General features: G+C 40.7%; 1 protein-coding gene across 1 annotated transcript; it reads right to left on the bottom strand.

The window, feature by feature from the left end:
- Positions 1 to 20: 20 nt before the first annotated feature.
- On the bottom strand, positions 21 to 8,146 carry LOC124127420. Its single transcript, XM_048397193.1, has 9 exons — positions 7,963 to 8,146; positions 6,075 to 7,132; positions 5,229 to 5,363; positions 4,561 to 4,718; positions 3,874 to 3,991; positions 3,454 to 3,772; positions 1,334 to 3,330; positions 293 to 1,288; positions 21 to 35 (listed from the first exon to the last, which is right to left on the bottom strand). Exons 1-9 carry the CDS (start codon positions 8,144 to 8,146, stop codon positions 21 to 23), a joined length of 4,980 nt encoding a protein of 1,659 aa, XP_048253150.1.
- Between the last annotated feature and the right edge of the window lie 12,545 nt (positions 8,147 to 20,691).

Genomic DNA, 20,691 nt, shown 5'->3' with positions numbered 1-20,691 from the left:
TATGTCCCTGGTAGGCTGCCTCATGTAGAGGTGTGCTGCCATCTTGACGTTTCTCATGCACATTTGCCTTGTTCTGTAATAACACCCCCACAACCTCCCTATGTCCCTGGTAGGCTGCATCATGTAGAGGTGTGCCGCCATCTTGACGTTTCTCATCCACATTTGCCTTGTTCTGTAATAACACCCCCACAACCTCCCTATGTCCCTGGTAGGCTGCATCATGTAGAGGTGTGCTGCCATCTTGACGTTTCTCATCCACATTTGCCTTGTTCTGTAATAACACCTCCACAACCTCCCTATGTCCCTGGTCGGCTGCCTCATGTAGAGGTGTGCTGCCATCTTGACGTTTCTCATGCACATTTGCCTTGTTCTGTAATAACACCTCCACAACCTCCCTATGTCCCTGGTAGGCTGCCTCATGTAGAGGTGTTTTGCCATCATTACGTTTCTCATGCACATTTGCCTTGTTCTGTAATAACACCTCCACAACATCCCTGTGTCCCTGCAAGGCTGCAAGATGTAGAGGTGTGTTGCCATCATTACGTTTCTCATGCACATTTGCCTTGTTCTGTATTAACACCTCCACAACATCCCTATGTCCCTGGAAGGCTGCATGATGTAGAGGTGTGTTGCCATCATTACGTTTCTCGTGCACATTTGCCTTGTTCTGTAATAACACCTCCACAACATCCCTATGTCCCTGGTAGGCTGCCTCATGTAGATGTGTGCTGCCATCTTGACGTTTCTCATGCACATTTGCCTTGTTCTGTAATAACACCTCCACAACCTCCCTATGTCCCTGTAAGGCTGCAAGATGTAGAGGTGTGCTGCCATCTTGACGTTTCTCATGCACATTTGCCTTGTTCTGTAATAACACCTCCACAGCCCCCCTATGTCCCTGGAAGGCTGCAAGATGTAGAGGTGTGCTGCCATCATCACGTTTCTCATCCACATTTGCCTTGTTCTGTAATAACACCTCCACAACCTCCCTCTGTCCCTGGTCGGCTGCATCATGTAGAGGTGTGCGGCCTTCCTTATCTTTCTCATCCACATTTGCCTTGTTCTGTAATAACACCCCCACAATCCCCCTATGTCCCTGGTAGGATGCACGATGTAGAGTTGTGCAGCCTTCCTTATCTTTCTCATCCACATTTGCCTTGTTCTGAAATAACACCTCCATAACCCCCCTATGTCCCTGGAAGGCTGCAAGATGAAGAGGTGTGCTGCCATCATCACGTTTCTCATCCACATTTGCCTTGTTCTGTAATAACACCACCACAACCTCCCTATGTCCCCGGTAGGCTGCATCATGTAGAGATGTGCGGCCTTCCTTATCTTTCTCATCCACATTTGCCTTGTTCTGTAATAACACCTCCACAACCTCCCTATGTCCCTGGTAGGATGCACGATGTAGAGATGTGCGGCCTTCCTTATCTTTCTCATCCACATTTGCCTTGTTCTGAAATAACACCTCCATAACCCCCTTATGTCCCTGGAAGGCTGCAAGATGTAGAGGTGTGCGGCCATCATCACGTTTCTCATCCACATTTGCCTTGTTCTGTAATAACACCTCCACAACCTCCCTATGTCCCTGGTAGGCTGCCTTATGTAGAGATGTGCAGCCTTCCTTATCTTTCTCATGCACATTTGCCTTGTTCTGTAACAACACCTCAACAACCTCCCTATGTCCCTGCCAGGCTGCAACATGCTGAGGTGTCCTGCCATCATTAAGTTTCTCATCCACATTTGCCTTGTTCTGTAATAACACCTCCACAACATCCCTATGTCCCTGGTAGGATGCATTATGTAGAGGTGTGCAGCCTTCCTTATCTTTCTCATCCACATTTGCCTTGTTCTGTAATAACACCCCCACAACCTCCCTATGTCCCTGGTAGGATGCACGTTGTAGAGGTGTGCAGCCTTCCTTATCTTTCTCATCCACATTTGCCTTGTTCTGTACTGACACCTCCATAATCGCCCTATGTCCTTGCCAGGCTTCATCATGTAGAGGTGTGCCGCCATAATTGTCTGTCACATGACTTATTCCCTTGTTCTGTAATAACATTTTAACAACTTCTGTATTCCCATATATACATGCCAAATGAAGTCCAGTTTCACCCTTCTTGTTTGGCATGTCAATGTATACTACTTCCTGTAACAGGTAACTTACAATGCTAACATTTCCAACTGCACATGAGTAATGGAAAGGTGTTGATCCTTCAGGACCTATGATATTGATGCTACGCTGTCCCTTCTTTATAAATATATCCATGATATCTTTGCCCTTTTGACACATGGCTGCATAATGTACATATGTATTCTTTCTTGACCTATACTTGTTCTGGCTCGTCTTCATCAAATGTGACAATCTGGAAGCCATTGCAAACAACCCACCCATACAGGCAATGTCCAAAAGTGAACATTTACCAAACTTTACTCTCAGATCATCTACAACTGCCAACTGCAGTTTGATGATAAGAGGTCTTGGGAGTTCGGGTAGCGTCATACACAACGTATCCAACTTCCAGTTATTTTTGGAACACAAGTTATCGAAGTTGGCCAAACTATTCCCAAAGCAACTTCCAAACAAAGCTTCCTGTCTGTCCTTTACCTTAAACTGAACACTGTTCAATGCTTTCTTCAGCAAATTCGAGTTTTCTGTGATGCTCGCCCAAAAAAGAAAGGAATATCCATATATAATGTCATTTTTTGACAATACTTTCAACAGTTCAGATTTGTCCTTGTTCAGATTATGCAAGAGATTCTCCCAAACCATATCAACAAATGTCTCTACCTGTAATAGGGAATGCATGCACACAAAGGCAAACGTTCTGCCAATTACAGCTGTAGCAAACCGCTTCGCTACAATATGCAGATCATCATGTTTCAATTCGATTTTAAAAGGCACATCTAGTTGTTCCTCTTCGGTTGGATCCCCGCTAGATGTCACATAACGAAATATGAATTCGAGATCCATCCTTTCAACCAACTGCCTCACATCACGTAGCAGTATTTCTCTTAGCTTTATTGCTACTTCATGATTTCTTATTCTATATGAGCCCGCTTCATGATGGAGACAGCATCCCGCCAATTGGGATAAAAAAGGTTTCATCATATTTTCAGTGTATTCTTCTTCATTGATGTCAAAAACCTTGAGTGCCCAAACAATATATTTTTTGTAGGTTTCTCTTTCCACGCGAGTCCCTGTGTCAGACCCTGCCCATAGCATCCTCTCCTCCAGGTTATTCTCCGCCAAAGCAACCACTAACAAGCACGCCATATTCTGCTTATGCAACAGGTGCTGATTCAAACATGGATAGTCCTCTGTATCTGTGAAAATAAATAACGTTTGTTAGAAGCAGTTTACAACATTGCACATGTGGATCTAAAATATAATACCTTGCGTAACGCCTTACAATTACGTAACATAGTAATGATCTCCAGAATGCATACTTTCATCACTGGCGATAGCACAGTCGGTTCCTTCATGTGTTTCATGTCCATCCTCTTCATGAATAGTTGGACCTCCTTGTTCTGTTGTCATTGTACAGCTATTTTCCAGTACATTTCTTGTCTCCAGTGTTACAGTTTGAATTTCGTTTGTGACATTACTCTGTACATCAACTGCCATGATGTGATTTCCTCCACCTTGCATATCTCCCTTGTCCTTGGCATACTGTAGTATCCTCTGAAGCACATACAGCCTGTATTTCTCAACGTGACAGTTCCTCATGATGCCTGGAGACGTCTCCGACAAAATTGCATCAGCAGCCTGAGAATATGAAGGTTAGAAATGAAAAGGTATCTTTTATACGTGGTTATTGAGACACATGTTGCCTTTCATATCAAAAACATAGCTTCAAACCAACCTACCATCAGAACGAATATCCCACAGCTGTGTCCATCAGACTGTTCTATCACTGGGTACTGTTTCTTCATCCATGACTTGCTCCCTTCCTTAGACGTAGATTTCAAGTGGTTTACAAAGAGCCTGAGGAATACATGTATATTACTCGATGGCGATAACATCTTCGACTCATGTGGACTGGTGTTAAAGTAAAGGTAGAGCAGAAGGTAAATACAGCAGTGCCTTGAATATCTGCTTAAGTTATATGACATTTCTGATGTTTTCTCCTGCTTTGTCCATCATTAGGTTTAATGTTAGCAAATACAGATGTTATTGTTTAAATGAATGAGTGACATAACTGTATTTATGGCGTTTAAGTCATTCCCACAGTGTACCCATTTGGGGAACTGAGTAACCCTGTGAACAAGTTGTTCTATATCTTCTACCCAAAAGTAAAAGCTACAAATGTGAGTGTATCGAGATTTTTTCGATGGATCTTATTTACATTCATGTTAGTTTTTGACAAATCACCATTTCAACATTTCAAATTGGATAGCTTGGTTTTAACATTTATAATGTGCAGCCACACGTTCTGTTTTTTTTTGGGTTTTTTTTTTTGGGGGGGGGGGTTGTATCTACCTCTAGTGTTGTACAAATGGGTCTTCCACATCTAAGGCTAAGAATTGACCACGCCCACTGTTCTGTCCACCTACCTCCAGTGTTCTACAACTTTGTCCTCCACATCTAAGGAGGCTTTAGAATTAACCACGCAAACTGTTCCATCCCTGACATTAGCCACCAGTAGCACCCAATGTTGATTACGTGGCATGTTCACTGGCATTAAGATCCACGTGTAGTTTGTCAGATTTTCCTGAAAGTTCACAGCAAATGCCTTTCCAGTGTACGATCAATATATCCAAAAACACGTGCTTCACATAAGATGGATATGGTGTAGTAACAGAGATATAAGTGAATTGGTATCATGGACTTGGTACTGAGAACTTCTAAAGAACTCTCCCTGACAACCAGATTTTCACTTCGCACAATAATATGTAGCAAGATGAATATGTTCATGTGCAATATCTGCTTTTGTACCTGCATATTGAAAACGAATAGCATTATGATCAATGGGGTTACTGGCTTTGACTCAATCGAAACACAATTCAGTACATGAATCCATCATGTGCACAATTGCAAGTGGCAATTACTATCATACTGAATACGCAATCATGGCATAGACGAATCATATGTTATCATAAGAAATATACAATTACTACAAAGTATCTTTCGAGTCTTGACCTTGTTCGTGGTAGGGTGGACATGCAATGGTACACTCGGAATGACAGAATCACAAGAAATATATAAATCTCACGTCACTCACATCTTTCCCCCTTATCCTGTCTGTGTACTGTCCTGCCTCCCACAGTATGATTGTCTCTGTAGGCAGCACCAGGCAGTGGAAGCTGACACGGGAACACCACTCTCCCTCCAGGAGGTGCAGGTATGTGTCCATGATCTGGACAGGTAAGAGTTCATTTATTAGAATATTTATTATATTGTTTAGTCCCCCAATGCTTTCGCTTCAAAAGGAACGCTTGTAATTTCAAATCAAAACAGGATCCGCTGCACATCACATATTCATCATGAAGAAAATATCTCGGCTGTTAGCAATGACTGACAATTAAACTGATGATGTACTAGATTGTGTGCACAATGCCCATAGCAGGTGGGTAGTGTTATCATTGCAGAATCAAGATGCATAGAAATGAGTTGTTACTTAGCACTATTATATGAATTGATAATCAACTAATACTGGTGTAAAAAGAAGAAACCGTTAAACGTTGCCGTATTAATCTTAAGATGGGGGCTCAGTGGTCCAAGGCGCCGCATTTCGCTTTGCAGATTCGCCAGGGGAATCAACAAAGTAGTAAACGTCTAAGATATGCATCACTTTGGAATTTCTTCATAATTTAATCCAACTCATCATGACACTTCTGTTCAAAGAGGCATTTAACCAAACTCACGCTCTAGCTTCCCTACCTCAAGGCACTATCAATGAGTATTAGGTGACTGAACCACTCACCACCCTCACGCCCCCAGTTAATATCCGAACTGACATCATTTGATGAAATCGAAAGCCTCCCATGCTCTATGAATGATTTTCTTGGATGATTAACTACGCATGTAGTTTGTGTGATTGTGTAAATAGAGCAGATGGACTACTTACTTCATCTGTCAGCCACTCGTTGGTTTCCAGGCGAGACAGAATATCTCCTCTGATGGTGTAGCAGCCAACTGTGTATGTACAGTCACGTGTCAGGGGGGCGTCCTCTTGTACATGCTGCAGGTGTGAAGGAGGATCCTTCAGTGTTTTCATAAAGTCCTGTACTTCAGTCCTGGTATGGCATGCTCCAACAAGCACTGCTGCGATGAGGTTTATGTAAACTGACCGGTCTTGGTTCAAGCTCAGCACGTCAGTATTTACAGAACATTTAACCCAGTTTCTTGCTTTGATTGCATCTAGATTCCAGTTCTTGTCGACCTCTTCAATGAGTGACAAGCACGGATTGCCTTTGTTGGTACAGTCCTTGTTCCAGAACCTAGATAATGCTAGGACTTGTTGCACGACCTTGATCACATCACGATTTCTTTCTACGCCTTCAAGAAATGTGTACAGATTAGTGTAGGGTGTGTTAGTGACACAGGTTACAACTGTGTTGTCATTTTCAACTTGAGACTGCCAACGAGGTTTCTTGACAGGGGAGCCTGACGTTGTACCCAAATATTCTATGTCATCATCACTTCTATGATCTCCTGTCGTGCTGCGTTTGTGATTTGTGTCATGATCATTCTTTGTTTCAGTCTCTGACACCTTTGCTTCATTCAGTGTTACCAGTGATTTACCACTGTCTTCCAATTTTGTCGGTGATGAATGATCTTCAGGGTCCAGGTTGGAGTTAGTGTTCTCCGTGACGCCCGACTGCACAGCTCCACCAGTTGATTCTACTTTTCTACATTTACTATCACCTGAAGAATTAACTGTCTGTTGACCACGCTTCTTGCGTTGAGGAGCAGGCTGTGCTTGTGTGTGGTCCCCGATATATTGCACTAGGACGTGTTTCAGAGGCTGGTTGTACAGATACGATGCTTCTCTGACAAAGGCCCTTGTTGTTGTCTTGTCCTCGGTGTAAGCCTTGTGGTACTGCTTCACTATGACTGGACTTGAGCCAGGCTGCTTCCGGGTTCCATCACTTCTAAAGTGATAGTTGTCGTCCTTCCAGATATCTGGAAATAGAATGTATCATCATAGTATTGCAATGTTGTAATCCTGAAGATGAACCGTCCGTCAAAAAGCTTTCTATGTTTGCGTGTCACGTGTAATGTAGTTATTTATTAATGAAACTGTGAAAAGTCAATAGTGTTAAGATACTATAGTATGAAGCAACCTCAATGCAACGTCAACTTAGTTTGTCACAGGCCAACGAACACAACACACACATAGAACTGTGAAGTCTTGAATAAGTATTTAGTATAAGAGGTTGTTGTAATATTGATCATCCTTGGCCATGTTCCTCCACATACGTTTACCTCACCCCCTTCTCCCCGAGGTGTAAAACAATAATTGATATTTGGTTAGCCTATATTGATCAATCTAACAATGGATTTCCTACAGGTTAACATCAGATAATGTTCACTATTTAAGTACTCGATTATCGTAAAGGGGACAGAAAGACTGAAAAGAACAAAATAGACATAACATATTGCAAAAGAGGTTGTTCTAATGATGACACAGACAACTGAACTGAATTGGTATTGCGATGTATTGTGCGACAGTCACTCGTCCCCAATATTAGCGCACATAAAATCTTTCATCACAGGACTGTACAAGGAAGTTGATACCAGGGCGGGGTGACCCCGACGTCATGCAGACTATTACTGAAAACCTACATGTATATGCATGTGTTTTTTTAGGAAATTGATCATGTGTGTTTAACAAACCCTTTGAATTCAAATTGTATAATAAATAATATCAGCTTTCCATGAAATATTAACATTGTTCCTATATATCAATCCCTGACTCATAGTGGCACCAAGCCTGAACGAAACTGCCTCACCTTCTCTCATGCCCGAGGGAATCTTATATAGGTACACCTCCCCTCCCTGGGGTGTGGAGGGGGGTGTCTGGATGGTCTTGCTCTCATCTGGACTCCTCAGAATGTTAACAATCTCCTCCAATTTAAGGGCTGATGTTCTCCCTGTGAGGTAAGGCTCGGGTGGCATCGGGGAATTAGACGCCATTTGCGTTTTAAACCAGAAACGTCACGAATGGTTATCCATTAGTCACACAGGCGTGGGCATCAAGTCCCGTCCTGTTGAACGTATAGATGACAAATGTTATTTGGTAAAATTTACAAATGCATAGCTTTGTTTCTGAAAGTGACTTACTCCGATGTTCGTGAAAACCTCGATACACCTGACTACACCCGAGCACTGACAAAACAATTGCTGAGCTATTGGATTACATTTCGTGATTTTGAACACTCTAATTTTCTTGACCGTCTCCGTGGTGTAATGGATAAGCTATTTCCTTCGTTTGAACATTGGCGAGTAACTATGATATATATATATGGGGGCTCCTTGTTTAGTCCTTGTCCAAGCTTCCTACTTTATAAGCATATATATCATAACTGATTTCACAGCTGCGCGAGACCTGAAATTTTTCAGTAAGGTACTCCATGGCTGGTATTCTGTTTGTTGTGGTTACCAGTCTTGTTTGTGTATGTTTTGGTCTAGTTGTAACGCCTCATTCGAGTACATGTTTAGGTTTATTGTTCTTTGTGAGTGGCGTGTGGGGTGGTTGAAAGATAAAGAGTGGAAGTTCGGTTTTTAGATCACCGGCCGCTCATACCGCATGGTGACACAGCACATAGACACACAGACACAGTCAAAGATCAGGTGAAGTTAAGAAACGTCAGTTGGATGGGGGACTACTGAGAGTTTCTGGGGCTTCGGTCCTGCCTCACACAGAAGCACATGTGATGTTTCCTTAGGAAAGTGACTCTGTTCGAAATGTGCCTCTGTTCACTCAGAAGTACCCGTTGGGATAAGATGACAATGTGACTGTTAACTTTCTAGCGTCTGACAAGGCAGCTTGGGCTGTATACTCATCAGATAGAAGAGAATGACCCAAAGAAGCGCTGCCTAGTCTGCCTAGCCAGGACTTTTCGGAGAATGTGAAGACTCCCCAACACTGCAGCCTTCTGCATTACCCAGATTGTCAGAAGGGCTGTATTCCTGGTAGCGAACCCGGGTACTGTCCCCACGTCAGTCAACAGATTGGGAGGTATCAAACCTAAGGCACTGAGAACATTGGGGAGTTGGACAACTTGGTACCTGGGATGCAAGCGTGACATTTCGAAAGAGGACAGAAAATTCGAAAATATAAATTATTTCATTGGAAGGACCAGATCATTTTATCATTTTCCATGACGCCCTCTACATATTCTGGGTCGTACCATGGATGGACCGGTTTGTGAAAACCACATGCATTGCGAAGACGGTAATAAAATGATCGAGCCACTCCATCATGTCACTTAAGATACTGTGTTGTGCCAAAGCTGGGCATCCACTGAAAATGTGTTGGACAGTCTCATTAAATTCATTTCATATTTACCTTTTTCGTGCAAAATCACACATTGATGGTTTGGAGTGGGAAGTGACTGGTTCTGAGCAGCAAACAGAAAGCCTTCTGTTTCACTTTCCAGGCCAACCGACCTCATCCAAGCGAAGGACTCTGCAGGGTTGCTGACCTTCTCAACACACTGCACATAAGTCGTTTAGATAGTCTATCCTTGCGTCTGCCCCGATTTGATATGGTACTTCACTTGGTTGACACCCATTTCTGTACCGTCCAGTAGTACAGAACCATCAACAAAATCAACACCGACATTAAGGTCATATCCCACATCCTTGGCTCGTCCACGAAAACTGTGGAATGTCTTGTCCCCAACATGAGGCCTGACATGCTTCACAAGAGGATCATCAGACAAGTAAATGTGTGCAAAAGTGCTCAAAACATGAAGAACCCCTCCCATTATGATTGGCAAATATAAGCGACCGAGGGAAGAGCGAGGGCGGTGGGACCCACATCCCTCCTCCCTGTCCAACCATCAACACCAAAGTACCACAAAGGACGGGCAGAGCACAAGCATGGCCCTAACTTCATAGCGATCACCCGTATCCGTACTCTGCCCGAGGTTTTTCCTTGACGTGGACATTCTGGAGTTTGTCCCTAATCTGCATCCCTAAGTACGAATAGGCCTGACCTTCCACGAGATGGTCAATAATTCCTCCTCCAAGTAAACTGACTGATCCTCCCTCTTCAACCTAGCCAGGTTTCAGATGAAGAATGTTGCATGCCGATATCATTAGAAAAGTACTCAACAAGGGGAATCAGTTTTTTTAGTGTGGATCCTCAATTGGCAATAAGTTCAAGGTCATCCATGTAAAGGAGGTGAGTAAGGGGTGTTGGGGATCTGTTCCTAGGAGGTCCAGGGTGATAACCTTCCTCTTTGCTGAGCAAAAAGCTTAAAGGATTTAGTGACAAACAAAAAAGCAACGGATTAAAAGAATCGACCTGAAATAGTCCTCTTCTAATAGAAATTGGTTCCGAAGTAACCACCTGCTTCTGCAAATACATCTCAAGTTGAGTTGACCAGCAATTCATAGGAGAATTGAGTAAAACAAGTTTTATTTCTCTACTTTGACAATAGTTCCTAAATTGAAATTTATAATCGAATCTGAAAGATTGCATAAACATACCTCTTTTAGTTGATGAAAGAGAAAGCTGGACTATTGCTGTTGTCAAACGATACATCTTTTGACTAATTGCCGGTCGTGCCGACGTCTGTATTGGGGGATAAAGGAGCTATTATTAGTTTTTGCTCGATATTTTATAAATTTTATTAATATATGCTGACATAATTGATCGTTATTTCTTGGTATCAAGGTTAGATATGACACTCTTCTTCGGATATAAGACCCTCGGAAAGAAAGCACAGGGAAAGTAATTATATTCCTTCAGTGTTCTTTCCACGAGTCTAACCTCGGAAATTGATTCTGTACATAACAACCAAGACTGCTTACGACAGGTGAATTGTACGGGCACTTAAGGTAGTAGATAGTTTAATACAACGATTGGCTCCTTTGTCCGGACTTTATAAACCTCTGGTGACGTCATCCCGTTGTTTAGTAAGGGGCTTTCTCCTCTGAGCAAGTTCTGGGATTGGACATTTTGTCAACCACTGTCCTGAACACTGGTGGTGTGCACTTTTTACTTCCAGAGGCTGACAGACTGCGAACTGACCTGTAATTATATTCAGCAGATCATAATGGAAGGTTTGTTTAGATTTAACCCTATTGATTTTATAGATTTAGTAAGAAATAAAAAACACTGTTTCAGCCCCTATCGCCTACAAACTCAAAGAGAGATATTTAAGTATACACGTCTGTCAAATGCTCTCATTTTAGGACCAAGGGCATTGTTCATGTCATACGACCGGTATTATTCAAACACTGGGATTCCCCATTATTGCCTCACGCCTTGTAACACACGGCGAGCCTATTGCTGGCGAGCTATGTTTCATTCCTGCCTGACACGGGTCACCCTTCACCCCGGGGCTATATAATACTGCATACATGTATGTGCTGAGAAATACTAATGTATATCTGTACCTAAGGTATACCTCACACACATAACTGCAGACGGAGTTTTGCCACGCTCATATTGCAATTGCATGTGACATAGATGATTATCTTTTCCTTCGACGTGTCCGAGGCCGACGGTCGACAGAGTTAACTCCCTTTTGTCAGCTGTTCCAAACACATACTGACATTAATGACGACTGACAGTGTATTGTCCACAATTTGTCTTGTTGAATAACATTAAAAAGACATATGTCAAGTCGATTACAGTTTGTGTGAGGCATGTGAAAATAACAATGTGTGAGACTGAAATATGACAAGTACTTTCTTATGTAATTCACACTGATTGATGCTATAAGCATTGGTGACACATTAAAAATGTATAATGCGTATATTTAACTTCACACCAGGTCAAGTTAATATATGCTATAAGATCACTTGTCAGCTTCTCCTTAACTTGTTCAAATATCTTTATTAATTATACTCATTATAATAGTAAATTATATTAAATACATTTTCATTACGGTAATCCCACCCAACACAGAGCCTAGCGTGTATAGTTTAAGATGACTTGTATCAATTCCATTTCAATGCATTACATCCGCAGTCGGTAAGAATAAAAACGTACTGGCAAGGTTTCGAGGCAAAGTATATATACATATGTTTTGCAATTTTTGCAAAATACTTCAAACTTAAATACAAGTACATGGTATATTCAGTTGTTTGTGAACAGCAAATTGAATCACTTGACTCGAATGGATTTCTGACTACGTTTTCTACACTAATACATGTCACATAGTACCAACGTAATTTCTTGGATCAATAAAGTAGATGATAAGGGTTTAACCACTGGTGTTCATAAAGATAAATTGAAAAGTGAAATTATACTCTGTGTACAATACCTGTAATAAAACATATTATTTAAATTGTACAAATGTAGTCGATCGTCACGTCATTGCAGCTGACCAGTGTTCCTGCACAAGAGAAGACAATATTGTTTCGTTGGAGATGGCGAATTTCACTAGTCCGGACATTCGACACCTTCCATCAGAGGTTCCATGTTCAAACTGGGGATACTCACACGTCATAGTTCTGTTCCATAACTCACTCACTCACTCAAATGCATTTCAAAATATTTTTTTCAGTCATCCGTTATTCAAGATCTGACACTTGCTCTGTTATATCAGATGCTTACTTAATCAATTGTAATATCGGTACAATATCTGAAACCTATAATATTGAGTTTATTTGAGACAATGTGAGATTATTGAAAACTGTAACCATTTTCTATATTACTCTTTCTAACCTGCACATTCAGTTGATAAGAATAAGGTTTTCGCAGGTATAATAATATGTCTTATGATAATGAAAAAGATTACGTCACTTTCATTACTCTGCTTCCCTTCGTCTTTGGGGGATGTATCGGGAGTAGATGTGAGATGATCCGAAAATCCGCAGTCCGAAAGCCGGAACAAGATTGTCACACCTGGTCGCTGTAACGGCTGGTCTACCTGCATGTACATCGAAAGCATGGATATTGGGAGGATGGGTAACCTCACAGCGCCTACTACAATTCCCGCACAGCAAGCAGGGGGAATCTCCTTTCCCTATTCATAGGTGTTAAAGGTAGCTGTGTACAGTTGTCATATTGTCCCGGCGACTGAGGGTGTGTTTCATTTTCTCACTAGAAGTCGTAGATACAGGCAGCATGGGTAATATAGTTCCTTACTGGTCAAGATTCAGATATCAGGTAGGTGAAGATCCCCTTCACGTATTTTCCCAACAATTAATGAATGTTAGCTTGTCACTGTTCATCAGTGTTTATGCGCGTCCTCGTGTGTACACGTGCAATTGCGACTTTATGTTTATTTATGTATACTAGTGTATGTAACATTACCCTACTTCTTGTGACACTACAGTTCTCAATCGTGGTTTAAAACTTGTTTAAAGTTAACAATGTGCGGGATCCAAGCGTCACCAGGAATATGCCTCATTGTGTTCATTTTGATTCCAGAAAATGTCCACGACAGACGACCACATAACCTGCTGTTATAACCATCAGCTTGAACTGAGAGGTACGTTCAGTCGCATTTATCGTTTTACTAAATGTAAGATATGGATTGTGTGTCACGTTATGCTTTATCAGATGCAAGCTTGACATTATTCCCATTGTCTGTGCATCCACCCAAACGTTTTCTTTTTACGTTGTGGTACATTAACAATATCTCTTTGATTTTTGAGTGAATTTAATCTGAAGATCGGTTAAATTAACGTAGAATATTGATAGGGAATTTAAAAATTGACAGTAAATATACAACACAAACACCCCTCCCCCCCATCCCTAAACGTCATCCGTAGTCCGAAAATCCGGAAAAATAATTGCCTCTCACATAACAAATGTCCCGACTGTATTAAGGATTGAAAATTCTAAATATTTTTAGAATGTAATTTCAAGGGTACTGTCTGTCTGTTTATTCTGATTTTGAACATTATTACTAGGTTTGCCGGTTGTAGAATCGTTTTTGATTCATTAAGGACGCCATTTTTTTCTGACTTTATATATTAGCTCTATTCTACTTGTAAGGTCATGAGCTATAGTAGTTTTCAGGAATGATGACAGGTTATGACAGGTCACCTTGTACAGCAACTGGGGTGTGATCACATCTATAGAGAGATGCGCATCATCAATGCAGCATGGGCTGAGATATATATGGACATAAACATTTTCCTTAAAACATGCTTCCTGTGTATATGAACCAGTACCCCATAGTAATGTCTAAACAACGCCGAAATATAGCCTGGTAAATAACAATATGCAACATTTTCTATTGGTCTTATGGCTTAATATACACTAAATATTTTTTTAGATATATGAACAATTATTCATTATGCAAATGTTTTCTGGTGCTTGTTTAGATTGATAACAAATGACAACTGTTGCCATGTTTTCTTCAGTCGTTATAATGCATAAATCTTATATCACAGAAGCAGGTACTTATGTTACAAAAAAATTGCCTCGGACACACAATTTATATTATATTTTGTTATTTCAGTCGAACGGTCATTATTGAACAAATTGTCATGCCTATTTTCTTCTTCGCAAATCTAACAAATAAAAAGAAAAGCGATAACATTATCATGTATTTTTTAATTACTATCACATAGTTATGATACCGAGTGTTAGCGTAAAGATGAGCGTGTCCTGTCCCACTGGTTGCACCGTCTTAAAAACATGGAAGCGAAAAGCCAGTGTTATTCAGTGCGAACAAACACTGGCTCATATAGTCCAAATCGGAAACTGCATCGCACGTCATTTTTGCCACTGATGCCACAAATTTTGAAATGTCCTCTTCACCTACCGTAAGACTTAAAACACTTTTGCTTGTAGACTGAGAAGGATGACGGAAGAGATTGGCGTCAAGACGAAGTATGTGTTGATACAGTTGTGACTGTTCTCTCATCTCTACACTACAGAAACAGATTTGTATTGGTGATAAAACTAGTGGCTGCAACAATTCGATTTTATGTGTACAATATTCAACAATATAACCTCTTACATTTTATAACTTTCATAGGACTAAGTATTTCAAGTAAGGTTGAACCATCAAAGGCCTGTTCAAGTCATTTCCATCATTTTATGGTAGACATTCAGAGGATTTTATCAAACATAAAACGCTGCTTGTCAACATCATGCGCGAGGCTTTCCCTTGCCATGACATTACAGGGACGTTTCAATCCTCCTAATAGGACTCATTTGAATTGATGGGATGGTCACGATTGCTCATGATAATGATCACTGGTCTAGAAACGATTATGTTCAGGCCAACGTCGTGGCAGGAACATTGCACACTTACTTCAGTAAATTTCTGGGAGTGGCGGGCCTCCCAAGTAGATCTAGAGCAGGACATGCTCAACATTTTCACGGAAACCTGCTGAAAGCAGATCGTTAAGAAAGGTTTGTTTTACTCATTCTTCATTATATATCTTTCGAAGATTGTATGAATACATTTTCTTCTGAAATTGTCTGGTAGTTTGTTTTTAAGCTGTTTAATAATATAGTTTGGTAACTGAGTTAGGTTAATTCAAAACATATTCTATATCAATAAGTGTTCATGAAATCAGAAGTCAAACCAACTTCTTCAAACTCCCTCAGCTGAGAATCCCCGGGTAACAACATCTATGTTCTGGCTGAATGCGTTTGTTTGTGAGGCCATCGGGTCTGGAATTGCCTTTCAAATGATTTGCGAAACGTTGAATCATATATAGGTTTCTGCAGGCTTCTTTGGGATTGGTCAGGCTCCATATAGAAATGCTCTATATGTAAAGCTGATACATGATTGTCCACTGTGGTTTCCTGTATTTCTCTTTAACTGTTTTACTGTACTATGTTTTAGCTTCCCATGCACATGTTATCATTTCAGGGTTTTTTTCTCTTTTAAATGTTTTGTCGGAATAACAGCTCTCGGGAACTAATATTATAATCTTACATCTAATTACAGCCGTTAAATAACCTTTTGTGCATCTTGTATTTGTCATATAGGTTCAGCACACTGTGTTAACGGAAAACTCAAGACTCCAGTGACTAGACGAGATCTCGGACTTGTTGCGAGACATATCGGGATGGGATTTGAGCATGTCGAGATTGAACTTGGGCTATCCAACAGGGCAGAGTTGCACACCCATGTTCAATGTATATGCAGATCTTGATTATGCTCACTAAATGGAAGCAGTGGAATGGCAGTTCGGCCACCTATCTGGTCCTGGTCAAAGCACTCTGGACAAATAAAGAGAGATGCACGATCGAATGGGAGGACATTCTCAACATCCTGCAGTCACTGTAATCTCAGTAATAATAAACATTCAATAAAGCATCAACTGATTTTGTGGTGGAATCATGATATTTTGATATCGATATCACCCCTCCTGTACAGCGATTAGATGTGTCGAGGTAAAAGTGGCTATGTGATTTGCCTTCATGTATAGCAAATATATATAGTTATCACACCTATCGGGGGATTTTTCCGCTCCCTGTCTGGCCTGTGTAATAATATGAAATACTAAATTCGGAATGCTTTGGATTCCATTTGATCTGTGAAATATTGCTCAGACATATATAAAGAATAATGAAAGATCGTAGTCTTGTGTTTTATCATATTTCAGTTAACTTCAATTGGAAGGAACATACACTACATTGATGAGCTCGGTAATGCGAACAACAATGATTTGTCACATATCCAACATTTCCACGGCTCAAGGTGGTGTCTTATTAGTCTGATGCGTTGCAGATAGCTGTACATAATCAGCGCGACGAAATCCTATGATTGTAAGTTCGAATCCCAGATTTGTGCTGATTATGATTGTTGGTTTGTTAGAAACATACCCATGATCGGAGGTTCTGCCAAAGTGTTAAACGTGAATGATCTGCGCTACAGTTTTCCTCCAAGTTAAGTTGACACTGCAAAAAATAACACATACTTATGGTAAAGTCAGATTCGAAAACTCTGCTCTACGTTTGGCAGATATTTCTAATTATTCTCTGTTCTGTTCCATCATATCTCCATTTCAGAATGTTGATATATGATTGGTTTATGTGATCTTGATAAAATACTATGCATTCTGCCTGGATGGAACATAAATGTCTCAGCGGGAGAATAATCGCTTATACCCCGCCACGAAGAAGACAGGCATCACGTGATCCCTGATCGGGAGAATGAATCCCTTCAACCCCGCTTCGAAGCAAAAAGCCGCACGCATTTTTCCGAGTCAGAGAAAGTCGCGTGACATAGCACAAGTAATCCTCAGCTCAATCGAACATCTGTTTTCTATCAATTTTGATTTTGCTTCAATTCTTTAACAAGTGCAACATGTCAGTTAGATAAATTCGTTTTAGCAGTACCAAGAGGTGTTCATGTGATTAATGCGTCCCGCCCTATGTTAAAAACCATGAGCCGGAGGCTTATAATACTTCCAACTCACAGTGATAGCAATGATAAAAAATATTCAAGTGTTTGTAAACAGTACTCAGAACATATTCGTAACGACATGCATTTCTATTCAATAAGCCTTTTCACGACAGTCCGAAAATCCGAAAGTCCTGAAACGTCGTACCGCCCGCTTTACTATTTACGCACAATTTAACTTTAACGGGGTACCACATACTACAGGTGATGCATAATTATCACACGAAACAGAATAATAAAAGTAACCACTATTTTGTATGCAGTCGTTATACCAAGGTTTTTAACATTTTAAATATTATGTCCACATACCACAAGTGCATCAAACTTGTCATAAACGTTATTGTCATGTTGAGAATCGAACCCGACGTAGTCGATCGTCAAGCCATTCAAGTAAGCCTGTGTCCGGGTACACGAGACGGTAAATATATTTTCTTTGTAAATGGAAAATTACACTTCATTGGTCCAAAAGCCTGTCCCATGTGATTTGTGCACACTTATATGATGAGACATGTGAATGTAGAAAACATGTTATATCATTTCCTCAATACCCCAATCCACATCACTGCTCATATTTCCCCTCATTTCTTCTTCATATTTTCAAGCCCATTCAGCACGTAACTTCGTATACGCCCCTACTGACACTACTCATAGTATGTCATTTCCTTTTCAGCACAGCAACATAACTGTTCCTATGTACTGTGATCAACTGGAGAATGACATCATATATCCAACCAACCTTCCCGCAAAAAACTGACACAATGTACACATTCCGGTATGTACAGCTCCTCTAGCGACATGCTTTTACATGTATAACATTTTGTCGGATTTTTGGATCGATGATTTTAGTGTGGTAGATCGGTTTGATCTAATTGATCATATTACGGCGTAAGCTTCCAACACTTACCGATGTTTATACAATCATGTTCCTTGGTAATATTGCTTTGAGACACATATATCATATGCAAAAGTTTTTGTTTGAACATCCTTGCCAAAATACATAGACTGAAGACAGAATCATTTATGATCGTAACATCAAAAGAAGGATGGAATGGTTTTAATGGTTCTTGTCTTGATCAGTTTCTGCATACCGTGTGTTGATGATAAGAAAAATGAGAACACGCGTATCTACAGATGATCTGATGAAAGCCAACATGAACAATTAACTGAATAAACTTAAACAAGTGTAATATTTACTGCACCTGAACAAGACAGATGGCCCAGGTAAGACTAGTATCGATATGACTTGCGTGCAAGTATGATCCAAACACACGTGAAACTCTTATGGATCACAACTTCTCTATTGTTTGTAACGACATTTCAGGGCTACTTCGTCTCCCTTCACCTTCATCGTCACACGATGAACGGGCAAGAAGTTGTCATCCAAACACCTTTCATTTTTTTACATTCTTCTATCTTCTAAATGGCTATAAACACACGACTGACGCAAGTGTTAATACAACCGGCACAAGTATTTCACCCATGCCTATCAGCCTGATATGGCAAATGAAATCCTAAAATCCGAACTGCGATCGGAAAACCGGTAGGGGAATCCCCTTACGCTACTGCCATATACAATGTAAGAGTACTACGGGAATCGGGAATCGGATATATAAAGCCTGTCAGAACAGTCGACAGTATCAGACTGTGTAAGCTGGCTGTGGGATACACATGTGTGAAGTAGAGGCATAATTACAGACAGCATGGGTAATATTGTTTCATGCTGGCCAATATCCCGATATCAGGTGGGTCAAGATGTTATGTATACAGCCATAGGCATATTTCATGTGCTTTCCCTATTCGAACATTAGCGTGTTAATGTTTATAATGCGTTTGTACATGTTCAAGAGAATTTGTCAATGCATTGTCTTGTTTAGATCATGGAAGATTATCCTTGTTGTTTTATTGCTATGCTGGTGTAGCTATCAATCGTGTTTGAAACTGTGTTTATTCGATTCCAGAGACTGTCCACCTCAGAGAACTCGATAAACTGCCAAAATGAACCCAATCTGACAGAGAGAGTTACATGTACGTTAAGTTACATTGTTTGTTATTTTGTTTGCTTGTTTTTTGTTTATTTGCTGTTTGACGTCGCACGCAGCAATATTCCAGCTATATGACGGCGATCTGTAAATAATCGAGTCTGGACCAGACAATCCAGCGATTAACATCATGAGTATCGATCTACGCAATTGGCATACGATGACATGCAACAAACATGTTAGCGAGCCTTACCACCCGATCCCGTTAGTCGCCTCTTACAACAAGCACAGTCGCCTTTTAGTTTGATGTTTTAGTTTTATTGAATTTAAACAATCTGCTTGTCTTATTATGTTTCAGGAAGTTTAGTTCTATGTGTACCAAATGACTTCTTTTTACGTTTCTTTATGTATGTACCCTATTTTTTTGTTTAGTGAAGCTCATTTGGATAATGAATGTGAACTGAATGTTGTAACATCTATCAAACAAAATGAACACAAGTAAATAGGTAGTTTATTGAGACCTTATTGTGAGATGACTTTTGTAGGGCACTGGAACCAAGCATATGCTGTAAATGAAGAGATGTTGGATACTCCTGTATCTGGAAGAGATCTCAGCCTTGTTGCAAGTCACATCGGGATCGGGTTCGAGTCTCTTGGCATCGAACTTGGACTTTCTCTCGTGGTTATCGAACAAGTGACTTTTGCACATCTATGTTCACTATATATGCAAGTTGTACACATGCTTACCAAGTGGATGGAGAAGAACGGGAGAACTGCAACCACCCTGGTCCTTGTCAGAGCACTGCGGAGTTGCAATGACAAGTGTACCATTGAGTGGGAGGACATTCTCAGCATCCTTCAGGGACCGTCCACTGTGTCTGTGTAATCAAGTCGGAGAGCTGTTTTCACCTGACACTGTCTTGCTTTACGCTGTGAATACACGAGTGGGTATATAAGTAATGCTTCACTGAGTTTCCCCGACCACATACAGAGAAATCATCGGGATCGGGTTCGAGTCTCTTGGCATCGAACTTGGACTTTCTCTCGTGGTTATCGAACAAGTGACTTTTGCACATCCATGTTCACTGTATATGCAAGTTGTACACATGCTTACCAAGTGGATGGAGAAGAACGGGAGAACTGCAACCACCCTGGTCCTTGTCAGAGCACTGCGGAGTTGCAATGACAAGTGTACCATTGA

This window comes from Haliotis rufescens, unplaced genomic scaffold, assembly GCF_023055435.1.
Source record: "Haliotis rufescens isolate VD_foot unplaced genomic scaffold, xgHalRufe1.0.p SCAF_163, whole genome shotgun sequence".
NCBI lineage: Eukaryota > Metazoa > Mollusca > Gastropoda > Lepetellida > Haliotidae > Haliotis > Haliotis rufescens.
This window is presented reverse-complemented; position numbering and strand designations above follow the sequence as displayed.